Here is a 27,707-nt window from a genome sequence, read left to right on the forward strand (position 1 = left end):
CTTTGCGTAATGTTCTGGGTTTGCATTTCACTCTTATTATTCATTTTGAGGAATACTAAATCTGTCTTTGTGCAAGTGAGATGAGTAACTGCATGCTCACATTTAGTCGAGAACTACAATAACCATCATGTTTACACTGCACACACACCTCAGCACTTACTCTAGATTTCTCCCAACATGGGGACAGAAAAGGTCAGTCAATAAATTGGAAAAGAAGAATCTTGCGTTACTTATTTAAAAAAGTAACTCAGAAATTTTGTTGCAATTTTAAAAGTAATGTGTTACTTTTCTAGTTACTTGGGAAAAAGTAATCCGATTACGTAACTTGCGTAAACACACTGACGGCGAGGCGTTCCTAACTGCTAATCTGAGCTTGTGTAAGTGTTTTAACGGCCTAAAGTATCACCAGCACAAGCCTTCTTTGCGCTCAAGTTGCTGTGCTTTTAGCTCTGCTGACTGCTGCTTTTTCTCCTCCCTGCACCTGGATTAATGGGGCTGAAGTCTAGGATCACAGAGAGAGAGAGAGAGAGAGAGAGAGAGAGAGAGAGAGAGAGAGAGAGAGAGAGAGAGAGAGAGAGAGAGAGAGAGAGAGAGAGAGAGAGAGAGAGAGAGAGAGAGAGAGAGAGAGAGAGAGAGAGAGAGAGAGAGAGAGAGAGAGAGAGAGAGAGAGAGAGAGAGAAGAGAAAGAGAAAGAGAGAGAGAGATGCTTATATAGAGAAGGGAGAGAGAGAGATGCTTATATAGAGAATGTGCTAGAAAGGGTGGCTGGGTATTTATAACTCACAAGCACCTTTGTGTGTCAAAAATAGATGCCAGTCACTGCTTAAAAGTATAAAGCTGTTAACAGTAAAATGGTGGTGGGTCAATACTCATTTGCTTTAGTCCTTTTTTGATAATGTACACTACTCGGTTTAGAGTTACTTGCATGTAATTAGACATAATAGCCTATTTACTGTTATTACTACAGTAAGTACATATTTATTCAACAATGCCATTAAATTGGTGACATTTTTAATATTACAAACAATTTCTCATGAAAGAATTCTGGGGGAAACGCATCACTGTTCCCATAAAGATATTAAGTTTCAACATAGATAATAAGAAATGTTTCTTGAGCTGCAAATCATCATATTAGAATGATTTCTGATGGATCATATAACGCTGAAGACTGGATTAATGGCCATCACAGAAATAAATTACATTTTATTTATATTATATTAAAATAAAAACCCCAAACTTTTGAATGTTAGTGTATAAACTCAAAGTTTATCCCTACTCAAAAGGGGAAAAGCAATCTACAGATATACAACTTGATAAATAAAAATAGGAATATTTGACGATCCAATAGGATTTTTTTTTTATGCATAATGTTTTCTTATGTGATCTTTTTTGGATTTACTCCAATTGATCCTATTATTGATTCTGTCCATTCCTATATTATTTGTCTTGCTTCTCACTTTATCAGAGAACTAACACACACTTTGAGCCCACCACATCATTATCATTATCACCCGGAGTCTGTTTCAGAAACCTACAATCGAGGCCTTGCTGTCAAGCTGATTAAAGTGAGTATTTGTAGGCACTAAGAGCTGCTATTCTAGAGTCTTGTGCAAAGGTTTAGATCATCAGATGTGTGTGTGTGTGGGGGCGGGGGGGGGGGGGACCACTCTCCGTTCTCATTCCTCACTGTATAATGTGTTAACAGAAAGCAGATGGCTTAAATGTAACACACACCCATTCTTGTTACATCATCAAGTCTCCATCCCCCACATATGGATGCAATTAATAAACAGATATGGGAAGAGGAGCCTTTTATACAATTGAGTTCCAACATTACATAACCCACAATCCCTCATATATTAAGAGAATCATATGGATCTGAACATATTAACACAGAGCCCTGAGAGGAACTGCATATTATTCTTACCATTTCTGCACTATAATGTATGCAGTCACAACATTTCTGTATTCATAGTACACTGATCTGCACTTGTTTAGTAAATAGAGCACACTGCCAGTGTGATGAATAAACCGATGCAAAAGATCCAATCAATTCCTTATGGACAAAATATAGTCCCATCCTACATTTTTTCTTATTCGAGAAGCCATTTGACCCTGATATACAAACACTAATAGCAACTTCCATTTCAAGCTTTTTTAAAGCTAGTTTTACATATAGATTTGCTGTCATATAATGCACACTTAAAAGTTGTTTTTTAATAGTTCATTAATACCAGTTAAATATAAAAATTTATATTAATTTTTCATACATTATGTGATGCCAAAATTCACTCAAAGAATTTGTTTTTTATATTGTCTATTTATCTGTTAGATGTCATAATGAAAATAAATATAGTATTATATGGTATGAGCCAGAAATGTAATATCGTTGAATAAAAAAAAAAAAAAAAAAAAAAAATTACACAAAAAGTACAAATTTGGTTTCCACGATGGTAACTAACACTGAACTACATTGTGCATGTGATGATCATGTAACAAAGTCACCTATGAAAAGCATTATCTATTGCCTAATGGCAGTGTGAAGTATATCATGTACAGTACACTTCCAAACTCAGATTATGACTATCTCCAACTATAAAATCGATCCTCTGTGTTTCCAAAAATAGAGCACAAAAGGTTTATAACACAATGAGCAAGAGAGAGAATAATAAAATAATTTCACCGTTATACAGCATCTATGAAGGCATCAGATTGCAGAGGGACGGCCTTTTTTGGACTCGTGGATAGAGGAGCTCTCAGCAGTTTGTTTCCGATATAACATTTACCAGATGTTAGCGCATCTAGTTCTTCTTCAGTATCTTGCATTCCACATGCAAGAAAGTAACACACACAAATACAGAACAGACCGTAACAACCTTGAATTTAGAGACCTAGTGGTGAGAAACTGCTGATATCACATTGATGAACACAAATAAAAACCTCACACTTAAACAAAGCTTTATTTATATGATGTTGTACAGTATTTGCACACAGCAGCTGACAGTCATACAAACCTGCCACAGCACGAGAAAGAAATACAAAAACTACAATGTTTTTTTCCATCTCAATATATTTTATTGTAGTAAAAGATCTATCAGTTTAAAAAAAAAAAAAGCACAAAAATAAAAACATGAACATCAATCTGTACTCCACTGAACGGTTACATTGATGTAAAAGCCCATCTAGCTGTTAACCAATCTTTTATATCTAAATGAAGCTGAACAAGACCGCAGGGGTGCCCAGTCCTGTTCCTGGAGATCCACCCACATGCAGAGTTCAAATCCAACCCTGATCAAACACACTTGTCTGTATTATCAAGTGCTCCTGAAGATCTTAATTAGCTGGTTCAGTTGTGTTTGATCAGGGTTGGAGCTGAACTTTGCAGGAAGGAAGATCCCCAGGAACAAGATTGGGCATCCCGAATATTGAGGGTGTGTACAGGTGACGTCATTGCATGACATTTAGCGAGTCTGCGTTACTCACACTCTACAACAGTCTCCTCTGTGGTCAGCTTCAGCAATGCTTCTAGTCGCGTGGTTTGGTAGCAAAGGTGAGGTATCCAGTGTGTCCTGCCATTTCTCTTGGTGGTGTGGCAGTCTTGCAGATTACAGAGGTGTTCCCAGTGTTTGGGACTTCCTCTTGATTAAGATCTGAAGCCATCTGTGTGCTGTTAGTACAGCACTCCTCTGGTCCAAAGTCTGGTAAGGGCAGAGTGACAGAGCGAACGTCATGCACCCGCAGCAGAACCTCCAGTGTGCAGATCTCCTCAAAGCCATGGTTCAATAAAGCCTCACAAGTCCTCTGGACCTGCTCTATACACGGTGAGAAGGAACAGAGACGACCTCCTGAAGACAGTGAAAAAGAAAATATTTGTAGTATTATTAGCTAATTATCATACTAAAGCCTCAAGTGCACTATTAAAAATAAAGGTTCTTTATTGGCATCTATGGTTCCATGAAGAAATTATAACATCCATGGAACCTTTTCAATGCACAAAAGGTTCTTTATACTGGAAAAAGTGTCCTTTAGATTATAAAATGTTCTTCATACTAAGAAAAAAAAATTCCAGGACACACCAATCCGAAGTCAAAGAAACTAGCGGCGACGAAAGCTTACTATGTTGTTGCCTCTCGTCAACTGCGTCTCGGCCAAAAAGCTGCGCTTGAACACACCAAAATGACTAAAGGCGACCGTCAACTAGCATGTGCAGAACGCATGTAAGAAATATCCATCTATATCAGCAGGTATCTATAGTCTATTTTCATTAAAAAGGGAAACTGAAACTAGGACTGCAGATATAAAAACTGTAAAACAAAGCAGCGCTTGCTTACGATTTTGAATATAAATCATGTAGATCACTTTCTTCATTCCAGTCGGCTCATGTAATTATGAAAATATTTGTGCATTCGAATGCTCAGGTTAGCCTTCTGTCAGTGACGTCGTCTTTGCTCGCCTTCATCACTTTCGCTTTTATTCTCGTGCACTGAGAAGGCGTCCTACGCCGACCGACACTCAAAAATTCATTTTATAATGGCAGTGGATTGCAACCAACAGATTAAAGCTCAAAAACATGCATCCATCCATTGTAAACGAACTCGAAACGGCTCCAGGGGGTTAATAAAGGCCTTCTGAAGCAAAACGATGAGTTTGTGTAAGAAAAATATTAATATTTAAAACTTTATAAAGTAAAATAACTAGCTTCCGCTAGTGTAACTAGCTTCCACTTAAGTGTAAAGCGCAACTTATGCGAGTAATGTGACGTACTGCTGATATTTACACTATGCCATGACGCACTACGCTACTTCTGACGTCATACATTTTGTAAGTTGCGCATTAGGGGCAAGTAGACTGCGTATGACCGTTTGGCCGGATGCTAGACATTTATTTTGTAACGTGTTAATTATGAATATTTTTCTTACACAAACTTGCTTCAGAAGGCCTTTATTAACCCACAGGAGCCGTTTGGAGTTTACGAGGGATGCACGTTTTTGAGCTTCAAATCTGTTGGTTGCAATCCACTGCCATTATAAAGCTTGGAAGAGCCAGGATATTTTTGAATATAACTCTGATTGTATTCGTCTGAAAGAAGAAAGTCATATACACTTAGGATGGCTTGAGGGTGAGTAAATCATGGGCTAATTTTAATTTGAAAGTGAAATAATCCTTTAAGAGTGTATACTTCATTTTTGACACGAACACTAGCATATGCGTACAGTCAAACGCATTGCCTTTCAAAGTATACTTCATTTGATATTGCAAACACGGCCACTCACACTAGAAAGTTTCATCTTTGTCCAGTGTGTCTGCGTTTTTTTGCATTCCGTATAAACTAGAGTGGCATGTCTCTCTTAACAAACTCAAATGTTCATCACAACAGACTGGGCCAGTGTTGCCAACTTTCAGACAAACTAATGCAAAAAAATTCAATGCATTTTGCAACTGCAGGTTTTGTGGCAGAGACAGCCACTCTCACACTCGAACTGGACTGTTGAGTCACAACTGACGCTGGTGTTCCTCATCCGGCGTGATCCATGGTCTCCTGAGACTGGAAAATGCCTCTCATTCTATGATTTAGATCTCTTTTAGATTTAGAGATTTTGGATCTCTGTGACTCACCATGTCTGTCTACAAGTTTGCATCTGTTCTTTATCAAACCACTGAGCAGATACACAAGTCTCCAGCACTTGCGCTACACTCTGTGCAAACATGAATAGCTGTTTATTAGCAGTTTAAATGAACCTCTTTGTTTGACAGCAACAAGAATTACTATTTGTAAAACCTTATCAAATACCAGACAAGACCACACTTGTGGCTGACGTCAAATCAAACCTGAAACTACTTGAAAAGCAATGAGGAACAGGAATATTTTTGCTCAGTTCTCTTTTAAAAGAAATGGCCATCTGCCCGCGACAGTGTTCCTCAGTAGATCCAAACATTTCATGCAGTAATTATTGCTGTAAACTGAGGGGCAGACTTAGAAAAAAAGAAGATATTTTACACGATTTCTGCACTTATTTCAGGTGCAAGTCTACAGAAGACTTGCACCTGAAATAATTGCAGAAATCGTGTAAAACATCTTTTTTTTTTTTTCTGAGTCTGCCCCTCAGTTTACAGCAATAATACAGCAATCTTGTATAGTGGATGTAAAGCTGAAGTGTCACTAGGGGCATCAAACGGAACTGCAGAACAGATGACCATTTTAAAACAAGTCTAAGGGTGTACTCGCACTGGACAATCTGAACTGTGCCTGAGCACAGTTGACCCCTAAAGTCTGGTTCGTTTGACTAGTGTGATCTTCTCTGTACTGTGCACGGGCACGGTTTGTTTAACCATCCCTGGGCCCGCTTGGAAGAGGTGGGCCAGAGCATGTAGAGTGATCGCTAACCGCGCCGGAGCATGGAGCAGCTGCTACTTTTGTGTGCGCTACTGTCATTACGACAGCAAACATCTTCTATAACTACTTGGATAGTACACTTTTCAATTCATTCAAGTATATTTAGGTTTATAACGGGTCTGGTTCTCACCTTATTGATGAACCTGAATTGTAAGTTTGCAAGTAAAGCTGCAAATTCCTCCATTAAAGTCAGCTGCCTCTGTAATAATATTTTGATACGTGCAGCACAATCAAGTGAAAATAAGGGACAATCACGCCAGGGCACGGTACAAGGCAATCGTGCCTAGTGTGAGTACACCAACACCCCCACCCCCACCCCCACCCATCCACCATTGTAGGTAGCCCCGCCCCAAAATCACATAATTGGCCGAGGAGATCACACCCAGTAGGCTGTTCAACAAATAAAGTTCTGTGGGTGCAGATTTCATGCAGGCCTGCTGAGAATAATCAGGAAGTGATGTCGTAAAGAATATGGATCCTCAACAGGCTTACTGGAAGCAACCAATAACTCACTAAGCTGTTAAGGGTTAGAGAGCAGTCGACATGCACATGTTTGCATATTGTTGCCTTACTGTTAAATGGTTTCATAATAACATGATAAATAGAGGAGTAAAACTGAAACAGCAATCTCTTCCACTCCTTTGCCATCTTGCTCCACTAACATGATTGGAGGGAATTTGGGCTTAAGGTGGTATTACTAACATGCACAAAAATAGCCACTGCTGATCAGAGTAAGAAGATAGACAGGGTTATGTGAGGAGAGAAGTATGAGAAAGAGACCTTAATGGGTATAGTTTACTCTTTGAATCTGTCTTTAGACTCAATCCAATCACATTCACTTAATCCAGCATGACCCCATCCTTCACTCTCAACATTTGCTATAGAAATATAATGAATGGGAACCACTGTAGGAAAGCAATGCAGAACTGTCTCACTCTCTTCTCTTGAGCCTGACAATTTTCACAGGGATGCATCAGGGATCCAAAGTCACTTGGTGCATAAAAAAATACTTTTATAAAACAAATAGTTCAGGCCCTCAATGCTGATTGTTAAATACAGCGTTCCGGCCATCCTAAAATCTGCAATACAGTAAAGGTGATGATATACGGGGCAACTTTTTGAGCAATGTTGCTGGCCAATGTTGCCATCAACGGGCAACCAGGTGTGAGACAGGGCCCAAGACCGATCTAATGTATCCAGATATAATTCTAAATCACAATAAAGCCTCTTATAACTAATTGCTTAAATTTCAACTCTGGGTAACAAATTATTATTTTTTTTTATTTATTTATTTTTTTTATTTTTTTTACAGTGTCCTTGTTACACGTTACATGTACTCACCATAGTAATAGTAAACAGTAAAGTATGCATAATTACATGCAAATAACCCTCAACCAAACCCTAATCCTATAGTAAGTGCATATTGTTAAATGATGTTACTCAGTACTTACAATTATTTTATAATTATTTATAATTTATACTTTATAATTACACCTTAAAAATAAAGTGTAACCCAACTCTGTTGCTACCCTGCTGTCTAATTGTGATTCTACTTGTGGGTAGATCAGATGGCAAGCAAACAATCAGTTCTCATTATCAATGTGTTGGATGCAGGAGAAATAGTTAGGAATAAAGGTCTGAGCAACTTTGACAAGGTCCAAATTGTTATGGCAAGGCGACTGAGTCAGAGTTTCTCTGAAACAGCAAGGCTTGTGGGTTGCTCCTGGTCAGCAGTGTTGAAAATTTACCAACAGTGGTCCGAGGAGGGACAAACCACAAACTGGCAACAGGGTGTTTGCCACCCAAGGCTCACCGATGCACGAGGGCAAAAAAGGCTATTCTGTCTGGTCCAAGCCAACAGAAGTCTACTGTGGCTCAAGCACACTAAATTTCAATGATAGTTATGGGAGGAATGTCACAACACACAGTGCATCGCACTCTGCTGCGTATGGGGCTGTGCGTATTTGACCCCTGTCCACTGTCGAAAAGCGCCTACAATGAGCTCGCGAGCATGGGAATTGGACCTTACAGCAGTGGAATAATGTTTCCTGGTCCGATGAGTCCCGTCTTCTTTTACATCATGTGGCCGGCTGTGTACGTGTGCTCTGTTTACCTGGGGAAGTGATGGCACCAGGATGTGCTGTGGGACAATGACAAGCCAGTGGAGGGAGTTTGATGCTCTGGGCAATATTCTGCTTGGAAACCCTTGGTCCATCCATTCATGTGGATGTAAATTTGACACTTGCCACCTACCTAAACACAGTTGCAGACCAAGTACACCCCTTCATGACAATGGTGTTCCCTGGAAGTGACCTCTTTCAGTAGAATAATGCACCCTGCCACACTGCACACATTGTTCAGGAATGGTTTGAGGAACATAATGCAGAGTTCAAGGTGTTGATGGATGAACAATGATTTGAAACGTTCAACATAGGCAACTCAAATAGTACTCACACAAAGCACATCTATCTTAAGGCTGGAATACACTACACAACTTTTAAAACCTGAAGAGTATCATACACTTTACTTGTAAATGGTTACAGAGAAAATCTGGACATCATACTAAAAAACTGAGGATCACACACTACAAGATATTTAAAGGAGAACTCCGGTCAATTTTAACATTGAGCTCATTTTTTTGTACATTTGGAGTGCTGTCAGTACAGAGAACAACGACAAAAATCGGTGTTGCCTACACCGTGTTATCCTTGTTATCCGTGTTATTTGCACCCTGTTGACTTCAATGGGGCAAGTTTTAAACCTGCTTTTAGCCTCTTAGTCTTAACATCCTTGATGTGTCATTACAAGTGCCCAGCCATGTGAGTGATTCCTTTAGAGTTAACATGGGTGAATCTGACTGCAGTAGATGTGAAAGATATGAATAAAAATGATGTTATTTCAGCCAGCGCACATACCTGTATTTACATCCTGTTTTCGGTCGAAGTCCACAGTAGTCGATTGTCGAGTTCGGGCGCATGATCATACGTACTAAACCTATGCGCGTGAACTCGACAATCGACTACTATGGACTTCAACCGAAAACAGGATGTAAATACAGGTATGTGCGCTGGCTGAAATAACATCATTTTTATTCATATCTTTCACATCTACTGCAGTCAGATTCACCCATGTTAAAGCTGCCGTCGGCAACATTTTTTTGATCAAATTTAGTGAAATTGACACTATAATCCGACAGAACAACATAAATAAGGTGGTTTTAGAAAAAAACCCGAGCTTCTAACTCCACCTGGAGCGTGTTATTTGTTTTGCAAAAATCCACCGCTCCCGTCTCATCGGGTCCAATCAGCGCAGGGGGGTGTGAGATCTGACTGTCAATCACAGTTCGTGCACACGCCACAGATCCCCTCTCCCTCGCGCAGACGCGCACATTACAATATCACATGCACACGACACGCCTGAAGTTCGCCTGAAGATTGTACGAAGCGTGATGGCGGAGAGAAAATCTACTAACAAGCTTCCAATTCCTCGGTTATTGCTATCTATGGATAGATTAGACAGGGCAGCCTACCTCCGAGTCCATGGTGTTGATCGATGCTGAAGAGACGGACGCGTTCACAGAAAATCAGGTACACACCTATTTTTTACAGTCTATGGTACACACGCACTGACGATGGGCGGGTGCTCGTTGGTAGTGGGGGAGGGGCATGAGAGTTGTAAACATTCAAAATTTTGGCTGTCCACTCAATCTGCCAGACTTGCCGACTGCAGCTTTAACTCTAAAGGAATCACTCACATGGCTGTGCACTTGTAATGACACATCAAGGATGTTAAGAGGCTAAAAGCAGGTTTAAAACTTGCCCCATTGAAGTCAACAGGGTGCAAATTTTAAAAAGAGGATAACACGGTGTAGGCAACACAGATTTTTGTCGTTGTTCTCTGTACTGACAGCACTCCAAATGTACAAAAAAATGAGCTCAATGTTAAAATTGACCGGAGTTCTCCTTTAAGTGGTTCTGACATACTCATGCCAAAACATGCGCCTCGTAGGAGACGTATGACTAATGGAAACAATAGGTGTTCTAAAAAGGACAAAGGAATTTGTAACTATTTTTCATTTTGCCGAATTGGTGGCAAATTTGTACAATGTGCTTACGCCCCACTACAAAAGTTTAGGTTTAGGGGTGGACCTAATTTCCCCCCCCTAAAAATTTTACTTTTTCACACAAATCAAATCGTGCTCTGTGCCCATCATACACTACGTGATTTCTGTGAAATCTGTCAACTCTAAATGCCCAAAATCTGCAGAACAGCTTTGATTTTTGGCAATTAGCATTGACTCCAGACTGCAAATCGGGGGAAAATTTGCAGAGAGAGAGAGAGAGAGAGAGATAGAGAGATACAGAGAGAGAGAGAGAGAGAGAGAGAGAGAGAGAGAGAGACAGAGACAGAGACAGAGAGAGAGATTGTGCAGTTGATTGTGCAATTCCATTGACAAATAAGGGCTTTGCATGAAAACACAGTCATAAACAGACATCAGGTCTCCTGGCAACAGGGGTCTGAGTAAGAAATGAGTTACGACCAACAGCTCGGATTCTCTGAGCACTTAAACTGAGTAACAAGACTGAAAGGCCAAAAATGAGAAGGAATAAGGAAACAGGCAGGATAAAGAATCAGCTCAAATCACTACACACTCGGATTGTTGCATAATAGCAATAAAATGTAAAGTAGAAACAAGTTAGTAGTCAAGGACAGCTGGCTTGGAGTTAACCAAAGTTTAATAGTCAGAGCCATGCTTAAGTTTTCTGCACTGAACTCTTGATAAGTACGGCACATAGTCAGTTTTGCAGATAGTCAATTTGTCAAAAGAATCAGAAAGAGACCAGCTAATGTTGAGAATTCTAGAGCCTTGCCCATGCTCACTGAAGTCTCACCGCATGCCCCTTTATGGTCATTATTACCCAGCCAGCAAAACATTCTGTGTGTGTGTATATAAATCAGAGTCTCTAAAAGGGGGTGTAACGTAGAGCGCTGCAGAAATTCCACTATAATGAGACAGAGAGACTCGATTTCCTCCAGGAGATCCTCTCTAATCTTATACTCCGCCAAGGCTGATCTTTAGACACATGTAGACAAATTCAAAGTATTTGGGTTGTTATGAAATTGCAGCAGTGTCTTGTCACTGTATGACGTTACTTCAACCGAAATGGTTTTAAATGAATTATTTGACATTTATCTTGTAAAATGATTGTACGTGTTTTTATTTATTTTAAATTTTACCTAAATAATTCGAAAAAAGAAGAAAAAAAATCTCATCTTCAACCTTTACAAAGGCAGGAGAGTTATGGGTTAAAAGCCAAGGGCGATGTATTTTTATGAAAATTCTTCTTTCAGTATCCTACTGACACAGGGGAATAATTCATACACTGCTGACCCCTTACTGGGACACTGACTAGTCTAGGCCTGCCCAGTAGGGCAAAGTGAGTTGTAGTTCCCATGGAAACAGCCTCTTGCCAAGTGGTCTGGTCACTTCTGAAGAAACCCTTTCTGACATGCCCACTCGATAAAAAACAAATAGTTGTTCCAACAGAATGATCAGAGAAACCACAGACAAAACAACCATGAAATCTGTTCGAGCTGGGCAAACTCAAGCCAAAGTCTTCATGATTAATTAAAGTTACTGGTGTGACATCATTTTGGTACAAAACTAAGATGTAATTATGCAGAACAAGAGGTCTCTGTCTATGATTCATAGAAGCTGCCTCATTAACTGAGATGAAAACCTACACAAATTTAAATAAGAAATTCACAATTTAATTAGGAATCTCACCCCAAACCTCCCATTCCATGGAGGTTATTTGGGAATTTCATTGAGGTCAATGGCAGATGAGGGGAGTTTTTAGGCTTATATTACACATCTTTTTTTTTTCTTTTTTTTTTTGGAAATGTCCCTTGATGTTACTATGGTATTCTTAAAACTACCTTGGTTAACCAGGAAAATGCCATGGATATCAAAATACCACATATATAAAGTACTTTTTGTAAGTGTGTGCATATTGATAACTTTAAAACGGCACCATTTAAATGCCTGTAAAGTTGTGGGTTCATAAAGGTCACTGTAGTCTTCAGTAGCATTTATATCTTGTGATTTGAAGACTCACTTTAGTGGCTTCATACATTAGTCATGGCGACAGAGAACCACATGCCATTTAGCATTAATATGGTAATAATGTCTCTTTAGTTATTTCAGTTGTGTACTCTCACCCTTGCGTTTCAAGGCCCTCTTGGCATGTGTGACTGCCTCCCACGGAGAAGGGATGTCTAAAAAGACCGCATCAGCTACACCTGTGATGCCGAAGCCCTCCGCGCACACGTCCTGGTTTCTAACAGTAACCAGGTGAGACACCTTGTGCTCCTTGAACTCCTGGATGGCCTTCTCGGCTCGCTGAGCGTGGAACTCGACTGTGTGCAGGTGACCGGTGGGAGCAATGGTCCGCAAAATAGAGTGAGACAGAGAGCCGCTGCCTGTACCTGGAAAACAGACACAAAATCTGCTGTTATAACAAGCCCACCACTGGGAATAAAGCCCCTTTCACACAGAGATTCCGGAAAATACAAGGATAAAGTGACCCGAGATTTGACCCAGGTTCTTTTGATTTTGGTTCATTCACACTGCCAGTGATTTTCCGGAATCAGAGAGTGCGTTCACACACAACCCGTAAAAATCCCGTAAAGACACGTGACATCGATGTGACTTTAATGTCTCAGCAGCATCTTAAAGTTTGCTTATGAGCTGCGATTTCTCTCTCGAGAAACCACGCTGTACATTTTTTTCTCTGATTCGATCATAAACTTGCGCATTACGTACCGTTTCACAGCTGGTGAACGATCCCGCGCTTCAGCATCATCACTACGACACGGCATTATTATGGCTTTTGTTCACACAGCGCGCGTTCCGGGACTGAACACGGCAATGTTACTAGGTCCCCAACCCGGCATCGATGCCGGAATAAATCTCGGGTCGTGTTTGCGTTCACACAGAAGGCACTCTGGCAATTTGCCGGCAATTTCCCGGATTCAAAGCGCTGTGTGAAAGGGGCTTAAGTGGTCTGAGTTTGAGATTATTAAATTAATATCAAATTACACTTTTTCGGAATCCAACAGTTTCAGACACTAAATAAAATCTGGTCGTATTCCAATTATACAAGTATAAATGTAAACACATTCACCTCATTGCTATAACCACATTAACAGGATAGTTCACCCTGTTGGGAACTTTTTCCTTCTTCAAAGTAGAGACCAGGAGATGTTGGGATCAAGTTCAAACAGAAGTTATTCTTTATTGAGAACTTCGCTGTACTTTGCTGCAGTCATCCAACAAAATCTCACTAAGGGAACGTTCTCTTACAGTTTATATACATTTAGGGGCAGGAACCAAAACTTTGTGATGAGACAGGTTTAGGAACCTGTTCTAGACAGTGTTGCCACTTCTAATCCACTCAGCATATCTATTCAAATGCTGAGACTCGAGTACAGGACTGGCAGGACTCTCTTGCTAAAACACAAGCTCCAAGAGCCATTAAGAGTTTCAGTAAAACAGGACTGGCCGGAGTCTTTTGCTAGAAACTCTGATAATCATCACCTTAACATGCTAAATTCAATGTAAACCTAAATTAAATATTTAATAAATTTGTAATACAACAACCCTAAAATTAAAATGATAATTTACTGACCCTGCTGTTGTTCTAACGCTGTATGCAATTCTTGCATGACCACAACGTTGACCACAAAAGGGGAATTAAAAAAAAAATGTCCTGCTCGGGCTCGTCCATATAATGGCAGTGAATAGCGACCAGCATCACGCTTTTTAAAAAAGATGCAAAAGTATCACATAATGGTGCCATGCCACACAGGCCATATAAACAAGTGTTTTGGGGGTATACGATAGGGGTTGGTGAAAAACAAACCGAAATGTGTTATTTAACAAAAATCCTGACCTCGATGTGACCTCTTCGATGTGTTCACTCCGACTCGCCCAGAAAAAGCACACAAATTGTGAGAAATTAAGATTACTAAATATGCGTCATAAAATACAATGCCTAGAAATCCCAAAACAGTATACTTGTACTTTCTTCACTGAGTTGAATATCTCCAGAAATCTGTTTGTCTGATGACAGTCAGAATGATAGTTGACAGATGTGATAACTTTTTGTTGCGACAAACACAACAGATATTAACCTCAGAGAAGAAAGTACATGGATTGTATTTCATGTTGCGTTTTTGTTAATCTTGATTGCTCACAACTTGTGTGTTTTTCTGGGCGAGTCAGTGAACTGTGGTGCTAATAGACTCACACACGTTGCATAGCTGTGCACAGAAGACCAATGGCCAAGATCAGGATTTTCGTTAAATAATACATTAAATTTAGTTTTTTCACCAAATCCTATCGTACACACCCAGAACACTTAAAAAAATATATGGCACGTGTTGCATGGGGTCATTCTGTAATACTTTTGCGTTTTATAAAAAAAAAAGCTTGATGCTGGTCGCTATTGCTAGCTTGATGCTGGTCGGACGAGCCAAAAAAGAAAGAATGGCATATTGCATTAGAACAACACCAGAGTAAGTAAATTATGATTTAATTTTAATTTTAGGGATAGTTCACCCCAAAAGGAACATTTTCAAAACAGAAATGAAGATCTTTTTAATAAAACCTGTCCCACCACAAAGTCTATTCCACCAGATCTTTCAAGCTTCAAAATGTTCATAAAGAGGTTATAAAAGTAATCCATATGAATCGAGCCATTTAATCCAAGTGTTTGAAGAAACAGGATTGCTTTAGGCCTATATGATGAACAGATTTAATAAGGCTTTTATTCACATATAAACATTGATCAACACACATACAGCACGTCAAATATTGTAAACAGAAGCTCAAAAGCACTTGTTTGGCACACACAAGAACAAACCTCACTGGTTCGCTTGAGTACACTTGAGCTTCTGTTTACCATGTTTAATGTGCTCTCGAGTTGTTTAGTTTCTATGTGAATCAACCCCTAAATGACTTTCACAATGTTTTTATGAACTTTTTAATGCATCAAAGTTTTGGTTGCATGGACTTTCAAATGAGAGACAGAAATCTCACTAAAAATCTCTTCATGCATGTTTCAAAGATTAACAAAATGTATGGGCTTGGATTGAATTTTGGGTGAACTATTCTATGTAACTATTCCAATATTTCATTTTCTAGAATAAGACTGGAATAAGTCTATCAGAATATGCACCATAATGTTATGCTCCATATTTGGATCAGAATATGCACCAAAATGAACAGTCTTTAAATATGTGCAAATTGTAATTCTGGGTGATTACATGTTTAATTTCAATTGTAATATTCCTGTACTGTATGTCTCTTTCAAAATAAAGTCCTTAACTGGAAAATTGTGTATGTAAATGTAGACAAGACCCTCCACAGTTCATACTAACTAGACTACCTTTACATGTACCAGGATTCAGATTAAGAGGAGAATCTGCTCAATGTGATTAAGCCAATACTAGGGAGAAATAAGTCATTAAGAAATAAGAGGGACTGACAACTCCATAGTGTCTTGCACAGTCTCATGCTCTACATTTTACAATTCACTGCACTTTTGTGTGCTTTTGTCTATGACATGAATGAGAATTAATGAGTTGATTAAGTTGCTGTGCAGAAAATCACGCACCGCAATAAATGGCAAAAGCAAGCCTCTCCAGTATTTCCACAAGAGAATAGCAGGAAAAGTACATGCATGTTTTATTTTAGTATTCGGGCCACTAACATGTGGAATATTACAAAAACAAAAAACATCTTATTAGAGGAATATTGACCTTAATCAGAAAATAGTGCACGTATACATGGTCACAGAGTTAAACACAGTAATAACGTGTGCATGAACATGTACATTGTGATACACGTGCATGTGAGCAAGCTCTGATGTTAATGGCCCATCTTCCTCTTCAAGAACCCATTAGTATGCTTTTGTTCTCATAGCAACAATAGGGTCAATGTTTAGTCCACAGCGTTGCATTCAGAGAGAACAGTCAATGACGTAAGAACGGGAGGCTCAGCAGGGGAGAAAGAACACACTGAATTATTCCAAAAGAAATATCTGATAGTATCCTTGAATGATGAAAAACAAACTTCAGCCTGCACATGTGCCAATTTTGTGGGACAGTCACACTCACCTGAACACTGCACTGATATCTAAGTGTTAAATGCTTGTCCAGCTCAATGCGTTTGGAGGGCACCGAGGACAGAGCAGAGTGTGTGTTTTGTGTGTGCACGCTCAACAGCCTTTAATGGATTCATTCAGAATACAAGAGGACCAACAAGTTGAATGAGCCAAATTGAAAAGAGTCTCGTCTCCAACTCATCTCTGCCGAGCCTACTCTGCCCACTCCAACTAGACAAGTCAATTTTATTTGTATTGCACTTTTCACAATACACCTTGTTTCAATATGAACAACAAATATCTGCCAGTGAGCTCAGAAAAAATCTATCCATCCATCCATCTATCCATCCATCCATCCATCCATCCATCTATAAAAGAGATGTGCGAGACTAGTTGAATAGTCGATTAAACAATACTGCTGCTGCTAGTCGACTTGAAAATACTAGTCGTTTAAATATACAGAATACACATATATTTTTTTTTGCACATTTAATGTTTTGCTTTTATTTACAAAAGCTACGTTTAAATTACCGTCATATTAATGTTACATTTTAATAAATATAATTAAATATAAAAATAAATATATTATTTTGAAAAGTGTATATCTGGAGCAGAAAACAAAAAAAATCACCCGAGTTCAGAGAAACGTCCACTTGGATGATGAGCAAGGTGAGGGAGTATTTTGACAGCCAAAACTTTTCTATTTTCTTCTACGTCATGTTAAACTAGCATATAATTAAGCTTGCTTATAGGATTGTTATACTACCGGTTATGTATGGACAATACGGTATGAAATTTTATATCGGATTAAAGGAGAAACAGGAAGAATGAAACTTAACTGAAACTTGAACAGTTGCTATATCAACATCCTAACAAAGAGAGCACGCTTACATAATGTATTGTTGTCAGTACACATCAAGCTTTCTTGCGATTTTGGCACCCGTCATGTGTACAGATACTTTTCATACATGAGAAGAGCATTCAAACCCGGACACGCAAGTGGTTACCGTTGTAACGAACAACAATACCTTAACTTTATGTGGACTAACTTTTATTTGCAACCCTCTATGGACACACTGAAGCTTGAGTCGTCATTGGCTAGTACATTTTTCATTTTACTCACCAGACTTTTTACATGGAATGCAAGAACAAATCAAATTTAAAAAAAATCTATATAAATATAGTATAAAATATAAATTTCAAACACTATTAAAGTCAAATTAACAGTCTGTAATAAAATAAAAACAAACTACAACCAATAGCACAAATAAACAATAGAACAAAGATGCAAATTAATTAAACAGTGCTTTTCATTTTTTTTCAGGTAAATCTAACAGTAGTTAGATACAGATTAGGTAGATTAGGCACAGAAATTGAATAATCAAATGTAAAAACACTGCATAGTCTTCACTGTATTTAATTAAATAGATGGATTGGATCCTTATTAAAGTTACAAAAGTTATTCAGACAAGAGCATTGAGTGATTTTTTGAGTGAGTCTTTTGTTGTTTGATTAACATTAAAAACAGACAGAAGCAGGAAAATTAGGCTGATGTCACTTTAACACCGTGTCCTAACCAGACCAGATCTGACCTATTTTTGCAGCATTCAGTATGGGATTTTACTGTTCATACTAGATTAAGTAGTCTATCGCATATGCAGACTGTCTCGATGCACAGATTTATATATATATATATATCAATGAAACCACGAGCTTGTGGAACCCACAAAAGCGCTGTGTTTGTACTTTGAAATGTGTGTGCTCATTAATTGCACTATAAATTAAATCATAGCCTTTTGAAGTTTAATATTCACATTAAACTATGTCGCAATTCCTGTTTTCTGTACCCAAACGTAAGGCATCTTGAAATGATCATATACTGTGTGAAACATTAAAGATAATTTATGGCCTTCAATATGATAAAATTGAATTTAAGGACCTGCAGGGACAATATACTTTTGTTATTGTGTTGAACAGAAATTATTCAATATTTTAAATAAAGCATCTGAACAAATCTTCATTCAGACTTGCTTTACTCCCATTTTTAGAATGGGTTTTGCAGTAGGGTGGATTTCAGAAGTACACTGGAGAAAAGTGGGCTTCATTTAATCTGACAGACTGAGCTGATTTTGAGCCTCGTAAGAGTAAGGGTTACATTGCATTAGGGTTATATTGCCTGTCAGGCAATATGGAGCACTTTCATTGATCAAACCTCCATCAGAAAAAAATCTGAATATGAAGTGTCCTTCTGTGTATATATGACTTGAGTTCACCAGCTTGACACTTAAAAGTCAAGTATCTCCTTGCTACAGCAAGGATAAGACTGTATAGAAGATCTCTAAAAATTCAGAAGACCAAAATCCTTGGTTCTCATTCTTACCTGACTCGCAGACGACGGAGCCCGGTTTGAGGTCCAGCATCAGTGTGATGTTGGCAATGTCTGTCGTGTAGAGGATCTGTGTTCGGTGGGGAAGGTTAACGGTCCACAGTTCTGGTGTGGGGTGCAGCACATAAACCCAACCACCCTTACTGCAAGTCACTTTGGTACCAAAGCGCTGTCCAATCAGGTCGCTGGAGTGGCGGATAGCCCCATAGCGGGTCTGCGTCTGAGCTCCGGACTGAACTTTGACAGGCATCATGGAATCATGACCCAGGAAGATAATGACAACATCCCCTTCTTGGATGAGCTCGGAGTATTCCACAAAACTCATGAGGCACAGCTGGCTTTCAACTTCAGTGAAAAGTGTGGCCTTGGATGATTAAATTACACTGGTCTGTCATAAATGAAAACAACCAAACACATTATTGTCATAAGTTAATGAACAAAACATTTACATTAATATTTATATACCATCATATTACTTCATAGACTAAATTGAATATTTAGGATATTCCCATCTTTTAAAAAAAAATATTTGTGTTGTTAAAAAAAAAAAAGCATAAAACAGACTCAGACACTTTATTCATTTTAACTTGATTTATGCTGTCATCCTTTTAAAATCCTGTCAAAATAATTTCTGTACTTCTAGAGAGATGGACCAAAAATTCCACTGTTGACACTTCTTGGAGGATTATGTCTAATTGTGTATTATGGCTTTTGTTTAACGCAATTAAAGCAATAATGCCAAGAAAGCAGGTTTTTTTTTTATATTAAATAGAAACGTAAAAATAAATACACTTGGAAGTTAAAAGTAATAATAAATTAAAATTAAATTAAAATAAAAACAAATCTAATATTGTACTGAAAGTAAACGGTTTACAAATGTAAACGTTTAATATTTTATCCAATATATTAAGATACACATAGCCCATAATTTCAAATAAAAACACGCACGTCACCTAACTAAACGTTACTCAAAATCCAGTCAGTGCGTATTTTGATTTAAATAACGTTAGTTGTAAACCGTTAGTCACCGTAGTAACGTTACCAACCAGTCAAACTGAACATTACCAGCACCTTCTTTGTAACCGCAGTCCGGAGACAGTTCAGAACAGAAAAACAAAATGGGCAACAATATTGTAAGTTAATCTGATAATAACGCACTTGTTGATATCTGTGAACATTTTTGTTTTAGGTAACGTTATTTGATTCAGCAAGGTGAACAGGAGGAACGGATTCGCTAAACAGCGACCACCGGTTTCATTACAACCATCGACTACTAAGAAATATAACGTTAAATATTTTTAAATTACCGTTTTTACAGTAGGGCTAAACTGAATGTGAACTAACACTTTTTAAAAAGACCATTCATTAGACTAACTTACATCGAGCACAAACTGAAGTGTTTTTTTTTCAAAGCGTAAACAGAGTAACGTTAACCGTTCACGCATTGCTGGAAAGGAAGCGTCTGACTGACATGTCTTAACGAACGTCGTTCGACATAAAGATATGTTTAACATAAAGAAAGACTCAAAAACTCACCGTTTCTATAATTTTATATTAGGGAGAGAGCAGAAAGAAAGTACAACACGTGTGTGCGGCTAGTTTGCTTGATAAACCGCATGCATGCAGACGCGGTCCGTCCTACAGAGCGGCTCTTTACCTCATCTGGATAGACTCAAACGCATGTGAACGCGTTGCTCGCCATGTACAAATCTACAACTTGTCGCAAAACGTCTACTTCTCACGACACAACCAGTCTCAGGAAAATGATGTAAGAGTATTTTAAAGGAACAGTATCTGTTTTAACGTCAAGATAAACCAAATAGAAATGTGCGTGGTGTTTCAGGACGGTGTTTCACAGCCCCACAACTCTAACGTTAGTCAGACTGAAGTAACGTTTTCCCTTCAAACCAGAAATGCACTCCTGTTAAAGGGATAACGTTAGTTCACATGTCATTATTTACTCACCCTTTAGTTATTCTAAACCTGTATGGACTTCTTTCTTCTATTGGACACAAAAGAAGAGATTTAGAATAATGTTAGTAAGCAAACAGTCGCTGGTGACCAATTTATTTTTTACGTTTAACCATGCAAAATCAAACACTTTCCATGTCCTGGGAATCTTAACATTACATTACATTTTTGCACATCTTATATATTACATATTGAGAGCAGTCAAACTTTTCCAGTGTCAGATTCTTCCAATGGGATGAATGGACTGCAAATAGCAGCCAATAGGAGCGGCTTTCATGTACTATAAAACAAACGCTCCATCATTATCTGGCGCTGGAGAACAGACGGACGCCACGCAGAGTTCATACTCCAACCGTAAAAATAGGGATCTTTGTCTCAGCTCAGTCTTCCCCTAGCTCTAGTAATCCACAACCCACGGTAAGAGTGTTCATTAAAAAGTTTTCGTCTCTTGTTAATGTGGGAGCTTAAGCTAGATCGCAATTTAAATTGTATTTGGAAAAAGTATTGCAACTACGCTATAAACGGCGATTTAAGCCTTTTGATCAGAAAGACTTGCTTTTTAATGCATCGTGGAGGTCTTCTATCAATCATGCATTTTTTGAACATTTCTAGCCTTCTTGTGAATGAAAGCGTCCACAATGACAGCTCAACCTCTCTCTCTTTCGTTGAAGTGTTCCCGTCCAGTGGACGCCCAGTTTAAGTCATCGATCGCATCGATCGTACTTCTGCATGAAAGTTTATGCATTTTAGTTTACAACACAACGATGACTAGATGTAGACCCGAATCATCTGATCTGACGAGCTTCGTTAAATGTTTTTAAAAGATGCATAATTTAACAAATCAGAAGTTCATTATCTACAATTATTTAAATTGCCATTTTACAGGTACATGGATGTTTTAATAATTTGTATTAACATTAGTCCAGTCGGACATGACAAAATTAACTTTCGATTTATTTATATGTCAGATTAAATCTGTAACCGGTCCGAGTGTTTCGTCCTTGATTCATTAAAAAGAATCGGCACATATGAGTTATTCATTCGGGCATCGTACTTCACTGGCCGCGTTTGATTCACTAAAAAAAAGAATCGGTTCATAAGAGTCATTCGTCACGCTATGGATTCAGTTGAGACATGAGTAACATTTTACAGTATTTTTAAATTGTTACAAATTTGTACAGTATTTTTTGTAAATGTACAAATTATTCATTATTTTAGTACAACGTCTCTCTACCCTATATGAGTATTTCTGTTGTTGAACCATAGCATATGTTGGTCAGACTTCTCATTTGCCACTTTTACATGTGTAAATGTAACGCTAATCACGTGCATAAAAGTAGTTAGTCTCAAAAACATTTTCCATCTTGCATAGATACTACTTCAACTGTATGCATATTTCTCCATGAAAAGCCAAGGATGCCTCTTGGCTTTATTTCACATTCAGTGTAACCACAGTTATTTTCCATCCCAATCCCACCGTGCTCAGCGAACAGCAGCCATGCCTTTCGGGAACAGTCACAACCAGTTGAAGATGAAGAACACCTGTGAGCAGGAATACCCCGACCTCAGCAAGCACAACAACCATATGGCCAAGGTCCTCACACCGGCGCTATACGAGAAGTTGCGCTCCAAACAGACACCCAGCGGGTTTACACTGGATGATGTAATCCAGACCGGGGTAGACAACCCAGGTAAAGTCCCGAAGCAACTCAAAGTCCTCTAAAGACCACACCTCGTGCACTTTTAGAACATAGTATATTTTTAGAACAACATTACGCTACAATCAGAAAGAAGTGTTAATATAGTTGTGTGTTAGTCAGTGACCTTGCTGACTCGTGTTTCAGTGCAGAGGGCATCGAATACAATGTTTTCCTGTATAGATAAGAGCAACCTGCCTGGCATGGATAATAAAATACAATTGGCCTAAAAACAGGTCATGAACACTTTTCCGAAAGGAAAGAATGCTCCAAGTATTTGAGACAAATGGTGCTAAACCTATTCATAACCCAACAGGTGACTTCAACCTTTGGCAGCAAAGTGTAGTATTTTCTTTTTTTCACCCCATGTTGTCATGTGTTGCTGGTCATCAAGCAACAGCCAGCTGAGGATGTAGATCATGTAGACATTTTTAAGATGGTCTTAAGAGAAAGCACTTGATGTTAAGAATGGATGTTTTTAGTTAGAAGTGCCGGCCTCTGAGGTGCATGGCTCCTAATTTGTGTTCATGGACCTTTTTCCCCATCTCAGGCCACCCCTTCATTATGACTGTGGGTTGTGTGGCTGGGGATGAGGAGACCTATGAGGTGTTCAAGGACCTGCTGGACCCTATTATTCAGGACAGACATGGAGGATACAAGCCTACAGACAAACACAAGACTGACCTCAACCCCAGTAACCTCAAGGTATGAAAATGAAGTGATAGAAATGATTCCGTCATTTACTCACCCCCATGTTATTTCAAACACACACACAACAAAAGGTGTTTTAAGAATGTTTTTGTCCAAAACTACATTAGACCCCACTCACTTTCATTGTACAGACAAAACCGCTGAGACATTTTCAAAATACAACCTTCTGATGAGTTTTTTGTTGTTGTACTTATTCACTGATACAGTGAAATTGCTTATTCAAATGACTTCTTGTTCCTGCAGGGTGGTGATGACCTGGACTCCAAGTACGTGTTGAGCTCTCGCGTCAGAACAGGCAGGAGCATCCGCGGATTCTCTCTGCCGCCCCACTGCAGTCGTGGAGAGAGAAGAGCCGTTGAGAAGCTCTCTGTGGAAGGTACATCACTGCAGCACCACATCGGTTTATTTGAAACATGACAAAAAAGATCTGCTGCATCCCAATTTGGATGGTCTACTATTTGTAGAAATTACAAGTCCATGCACACTTTAACAGCTAATATTGCCTACAACCCATTGTGCTTTGGAGGAGGATTCGGTTTGGTTCAACTACATACCACGGTTATTTTAGTTAACTAAAACGAAAACCACTAAAAAAAAACATTAACATGTTAACATTAACATTCTCCTGCTACACACTTAAAGTGTTTACTTTTTCTTCACAGACAAAGCATTCATTTAGGCCATAGCATTGGGAATTAGCATTCAGCACTTACTGAAACTTGGTCATGTGACTCCCTCTAGTGGTCATGAGTATCATCACGTGTGATTGGACCAACATAAAAGGCTTATTCGACTTGAACCAGCGCTGCACAGACCGATCGGTTCATGACATCAAAGTACTGCAAGAGCGATTAGAGAGCTCCTTCTGCTTTTGAATCGCTCTTACTGTACTTTGATGTCATAAACCGATCGGTCTGTGCAGCGCCGGTTCAAGTCGAACGAGCCTAAACACTCCTTGCATAGAAATTTTTATCTGTAGTCTAGGATGTTTCTTTAAGAAATCATTTATTAAAAAAAAAAAAAAAGATAAAGGACTTAATAACCGATTTGTTGATCTGGCTGTTGTAGCTCTGGCTGTCCTGTCTGGGGATCTCAAAGGGAAATACTACGCTCTGAAGAACATGACAGATGCCGAGCAGCAGCAGCTCATCGATGACCATTTCCTGTTCGACAAGCCTGTGTCTCCCCTGCTGCTGGCCTCAGGGATGGCTCGTGATTGGCCCGACGCCAGGGGCATCTGGTCAGTGTTCTAGATTGTCCTTATTTCAGTTTTATTTTTTTAGTTTTTTTATCGGATACAATTTGTATCCAGTTTTTATATTTATTTGTTAATTTATATTTATAGAAATCTGTGTTTATATATCAGACACCATACTCTGGCAATCATTCTTTACTGGGAAAGCATTTCATTCTGGCTTAACCATTGCATTTCTGTGCTGGACTTGGAAGACATTCCCTCACTCATTTTCTCCTTGTTTCCAGGCACAATGATACCAAGACATTCCTTGTGTGGGTGAATGAGGAGGATCACCTACGTGTCATCTCCATGCAGAAAGGTGGCAACATGAAAGAGGTCTTCACCCGTTTCTGCACAGGTCTCACTAAGGTATTACATCCCTGTAATCCTAAAGGCCCGTTCACACCAAGAATGATCACTATATCAGTGCCCACACCAACGCAAAATAACGTTTATTATAAGCGTGTTGCATGAGCTCCTTAAAGCTGGGTGGATTCTGATTGGCTGTCAATGTTTTTATCATTCATCAGCTGGAAAAACTTGTTCTGAAAGTGATTGCAACTGTGGTCCTGTTGCTAGTTGAACAAACTTTGAGTATCAGAATAGGTGAACTTTGACAAAACCAAACAAATTCAACCCGGTGTAGATCAGGTTCAGCGTGTTCACAACACTTAGGGCAGGGATGGGCAACTTCAGTCCTGGAGGGCCACTGTCCTGCAGAGTTTAGCTCCAACCCTACTCAAACACACCTGAACAAGCTAATCAGCATCTTAGGATAATTAGAAAGCTACAGGCAGGTGAGTTTTATCAGGGTTTGGAGCTAAACCCTGCAGGACAGTGGCCCTCCAGGACTGAGGTTGCCCATCCCTGACTTAGGGTTTGATGATTGATTTTATTAACTCGCTGACTAATTCACTCTGGAGCACATCCACATGAATGTGACATCTGCAGCAAACAGCCAATCACTGAAAATTGAGAGATCGTTATATTAAATATAATAAACCGAAACATTTACAAGGCAGGAAAAACAGCTGCTGCCACTAAAGTTTGAGAAGGCAGTTTAAAGAAAGTATCTGAATGCTCATAGCTGATTGATGCAGTTTTAGTTTGCAATCTCTAGAGGCCCATTCACACTATGAATCCACATCAGTGGACCACAACATTGTTTGTTTTAAGCGTGTGCTGAAGTTTAGTAATATGCCGTTTTAAATTCTTGAGCTCTTTAAAGCAGGATGGATTCTGATTGGCTGTCAAAGTTTTTATCGTTCATCAACTTGAATTTTTTTTTAGCTGAAAGTGATTCCAACGATATCTTTCCTCTGTGCCGTTATAGTTATAGTTGTGATTTGGACTCAGCTATTCTTTTACATTTAGAACTGTATCTTTGCATCTATAGCATTGAGACCAGGCTATGCTTGAGCAAACAGTTTGTGAATAGGCTACTACAAATGATGGCTGTGAAAAAGACTGTGAACGCATTGAATAGGATATGTTTAGTTAGTGAATAGCATAGGCTACTATTACACAGTAGCGATAACGTTAAGCGCACCAGAATAAAATGTATAATATTCAGAAGAAAACAGTGTAGCTGACTTACAGATTCAGTTAACATCCACAACTGAATAAGCGTGATGATTCAGAGAGCAGGCTACACAGTGAACTCTGAGAAAACGCTACTTAAGCTCCACTGCTTTCTTTGACCCTCTCTGTCTCTGTGCTCACTCATTGTGCAGTGTGAGAGGGGGAGTGGCCAGCGGCTAGAGCGGCAAAAGCCAATGTGTGCTATATTTAACGATATCTTTTGCATTTCTAAGCCAAACAACGTCAAACTTGGCACTGCACTTACTCGTGCCCGTAGCAAGACAGGAAATCTCTTCGGGAGATATGCGAATGACACAGACAGACAGACGTTCCTGTAATTTATAGATGGATTATTAAAACTTTGTCCATTTTGTTTGTTTTTTGCTTTTCACATTGCAAATAATTTTTTATTGCCAATACATTCTTTTGAAACCACTTTGAGAAGAACCCTTGTGGAGACCATCTTGTCAAAGTTTAAATAACAACTGTATTTAGCATCTTGTATTGAAACGCACACTAATTACAGATATTTTGAATATCCTGAAACTTATTCCTCATAAATGTGCTTTATCTTGTAAATTAAATTATTTCTGGTGTACGTAAGACACTTTAGATAAATAATGGCTTGAACAGAGCTGCAAAAAACTCTTGATTGTTCTTTCAGATTGAGGATTTGTTCAAAAACAAGGGTCACTCGTTCATGTGGAATGAACACCTTGGCTACGTCCTCACCTGCCCATCCAACCTCGGCACAGGCCTGCGTGCAGGAGTGCATGTCAAACTGCCTAATCTCAGCAAGTACCGCCAGTTTGAAGAGGTCCTTAAGAGACTGAGGCTGCAGAAACGTGGAACAGGTAAGAACTGATTTCAGCTGGAGAACATTTAACAGCACATTACTATTACTACCGGGCATCGAGAACAGAGATGCATCATGTAAACTGGTGGCAATAATAAAGTGGTGCCTCTGTTCATTAGGTGGTGTGGACACTGCAGCTGTGGGTGGTATTTTTGACATCTCCAACGCTGACCGCCTGGGCTTCTCTGAGGTGGAGCTGGTGCAGATGGTGGTGGATGGAGTCAAGCTGATGATCGAGATGGAGAAACGGCTGGAGAAAGGCCAGTCCATTGATGACCTTATGCCTGCCCAAAAGTAGACTGCATTTCAACCTCACTTCACACATTCTTCTCTCTCCACCTCCCCTCACCTTTGTTAACCGATTGATTTGAATGTTTGTTGACTTGTTCTTGGAGAACATGTTTTATTTAAGGCTCCTTTGTATCTGCTCTGGTCAGTTCTTGTTACACATATAGATGTCTCAGGGCAAAACATGGATGAGAATATCTGAAAATAAAATTTGGCCTGTGATGACTTGCTTTTTGTCTTTATTCCGTTCTATCCTGTTTACAATTCTAGGGTTCCCACATTAATTTTAACTTTTACCTGTTAAGTTTTATAGTTATTCATGATTTAATTATTCAAGAATTTGTAGAAATTGTTTTATAGAAATCACAATCTGCAATTTCTACCTAATGCAAAGGTTCAGAACTGAATACGATTAAA

General features: G+C 39.0%; 2 protein-coding genes across 3 annotated transcripts; one reads left to right on the forward strand and one right to left on the reverse strand.

The window, feature by feature from the left end:
* Positions 1 to 2,942: 2,942 nt before the first annotated feature.
* trmt61a (tRNA methyltransferase 61A) lies at positions 2,943 to 20,660 on the reverse strand. The gene is made up of 4 exons (XM_079855590.1): positions 20,486 to 20,660; positions 18,944 to 19,337; positions 12,617 to 12,883; positions 2,943 to 3,845 (listed from the first exon to the last, which is right to left on the reverse strand). Exons 2-4 carry the CDS (start codon positions 19,272 to 19,274, stop codon positions 3,526 to 3,528), a joined length of 918 nt encoding a protein of 305 aa, XP_079711716.1. The 5' UTR covers positions 19,275 to 19,337; positions 20,486 to 20,660; the 3' UTR covers positions 2,943 to 3,525.
* Positions 19,958 to 27,512, forward strand: ckba (creatine kinase, brain a). 2 transcript variants are annotated; one of them, XM_079855587.1, is made up of 8 exons: positions 19,958 to 20,082; positions 22,407 to 22,611; positions 23,168 to 23,322; positions 23,572 to 23,704; positions 24,397 to 24,568; positions 24,811 to 24,934; positions 26,811 to 27,000; positions 27,122 to 27,512. In XM_079855587.1, the coding sequence occupies exons 1-8, from the start codon at positions 20,068 to 20,070 to the stop codon at positions 27,298 to 27,300; spliced, it is 1,173 nt and encodes a 390-aa protein (XP_079711713.1). In that variant the 5' UTR covers positions 19,958 to 20,067; the 3' UTR covers positions 27,301 to 27,512. The 2 variants fall into 2 exon arrangements, with proteins under 2 accessions (XP_079711713.1, XP_079711714.1); XM_079855588.1 differs by lacking the exon at positions 19,958 to 20,082 and adding an exon at positions 21,219 to 21,337.
* The last annotated feature ends 195 nt before the right edge of the window (positions 27,513 to 27,707 follow it).

The sequence above is a fragment of the Squalius cephalus genome (assembly GCF_949319135.1).
Source record: "Squalius cephalus genome assembly, chromosome: 21".
Taxonomy (NCBI): Eukaryota; Metazoa; Chordata; class Actinopteri; order Cypriniformes; family Leuciscidae; genus Squalius; species Squalius cephalus.

Excerpts from the sequence above, each read along its gene's own strand:
- ckba (XM_079855587.1), top strand. Across the intron at positions 22,612-23,167 it reads GACCGGGGTAGACAACCCAG|GCCACCCCTTCATTATGACT; the intron begins GTAAAGTCCCGA and ends TCCCCATCTCAG. Across the intron at positions 24,935-26,810 it reads TCTGCACAGGTCTCACTAAG|ATTGAGGATTTGTTCAAAAA; the intron begins GTATTACATCCC and ends TTGTTCTTTCAG.
- trmt61a (XM_079855590.1), bottom strand. The coding sequence starts at position 19,274 with ATGAGTTTTGTGGAATACTCCGAGCTCATCCAAGAAGGGGATGTTGTC. Across the intron at positions 12,884-18,943 it reads CTCCGTCGTCTGCGAGTCAG|GTACAGGCAGCGGCTCTCTG; the intron begins GTAAGAATGAGA and ends TCTGTTTTCCAG. Across the intron at positions 3,846-12,616 it reads GAGGGCCTTGAAACGCAAGG|GAGGTCGTCTCTGTTCCTTC; the intron begins GTGAGAGTACAC and ends CACTGTCTTCAG.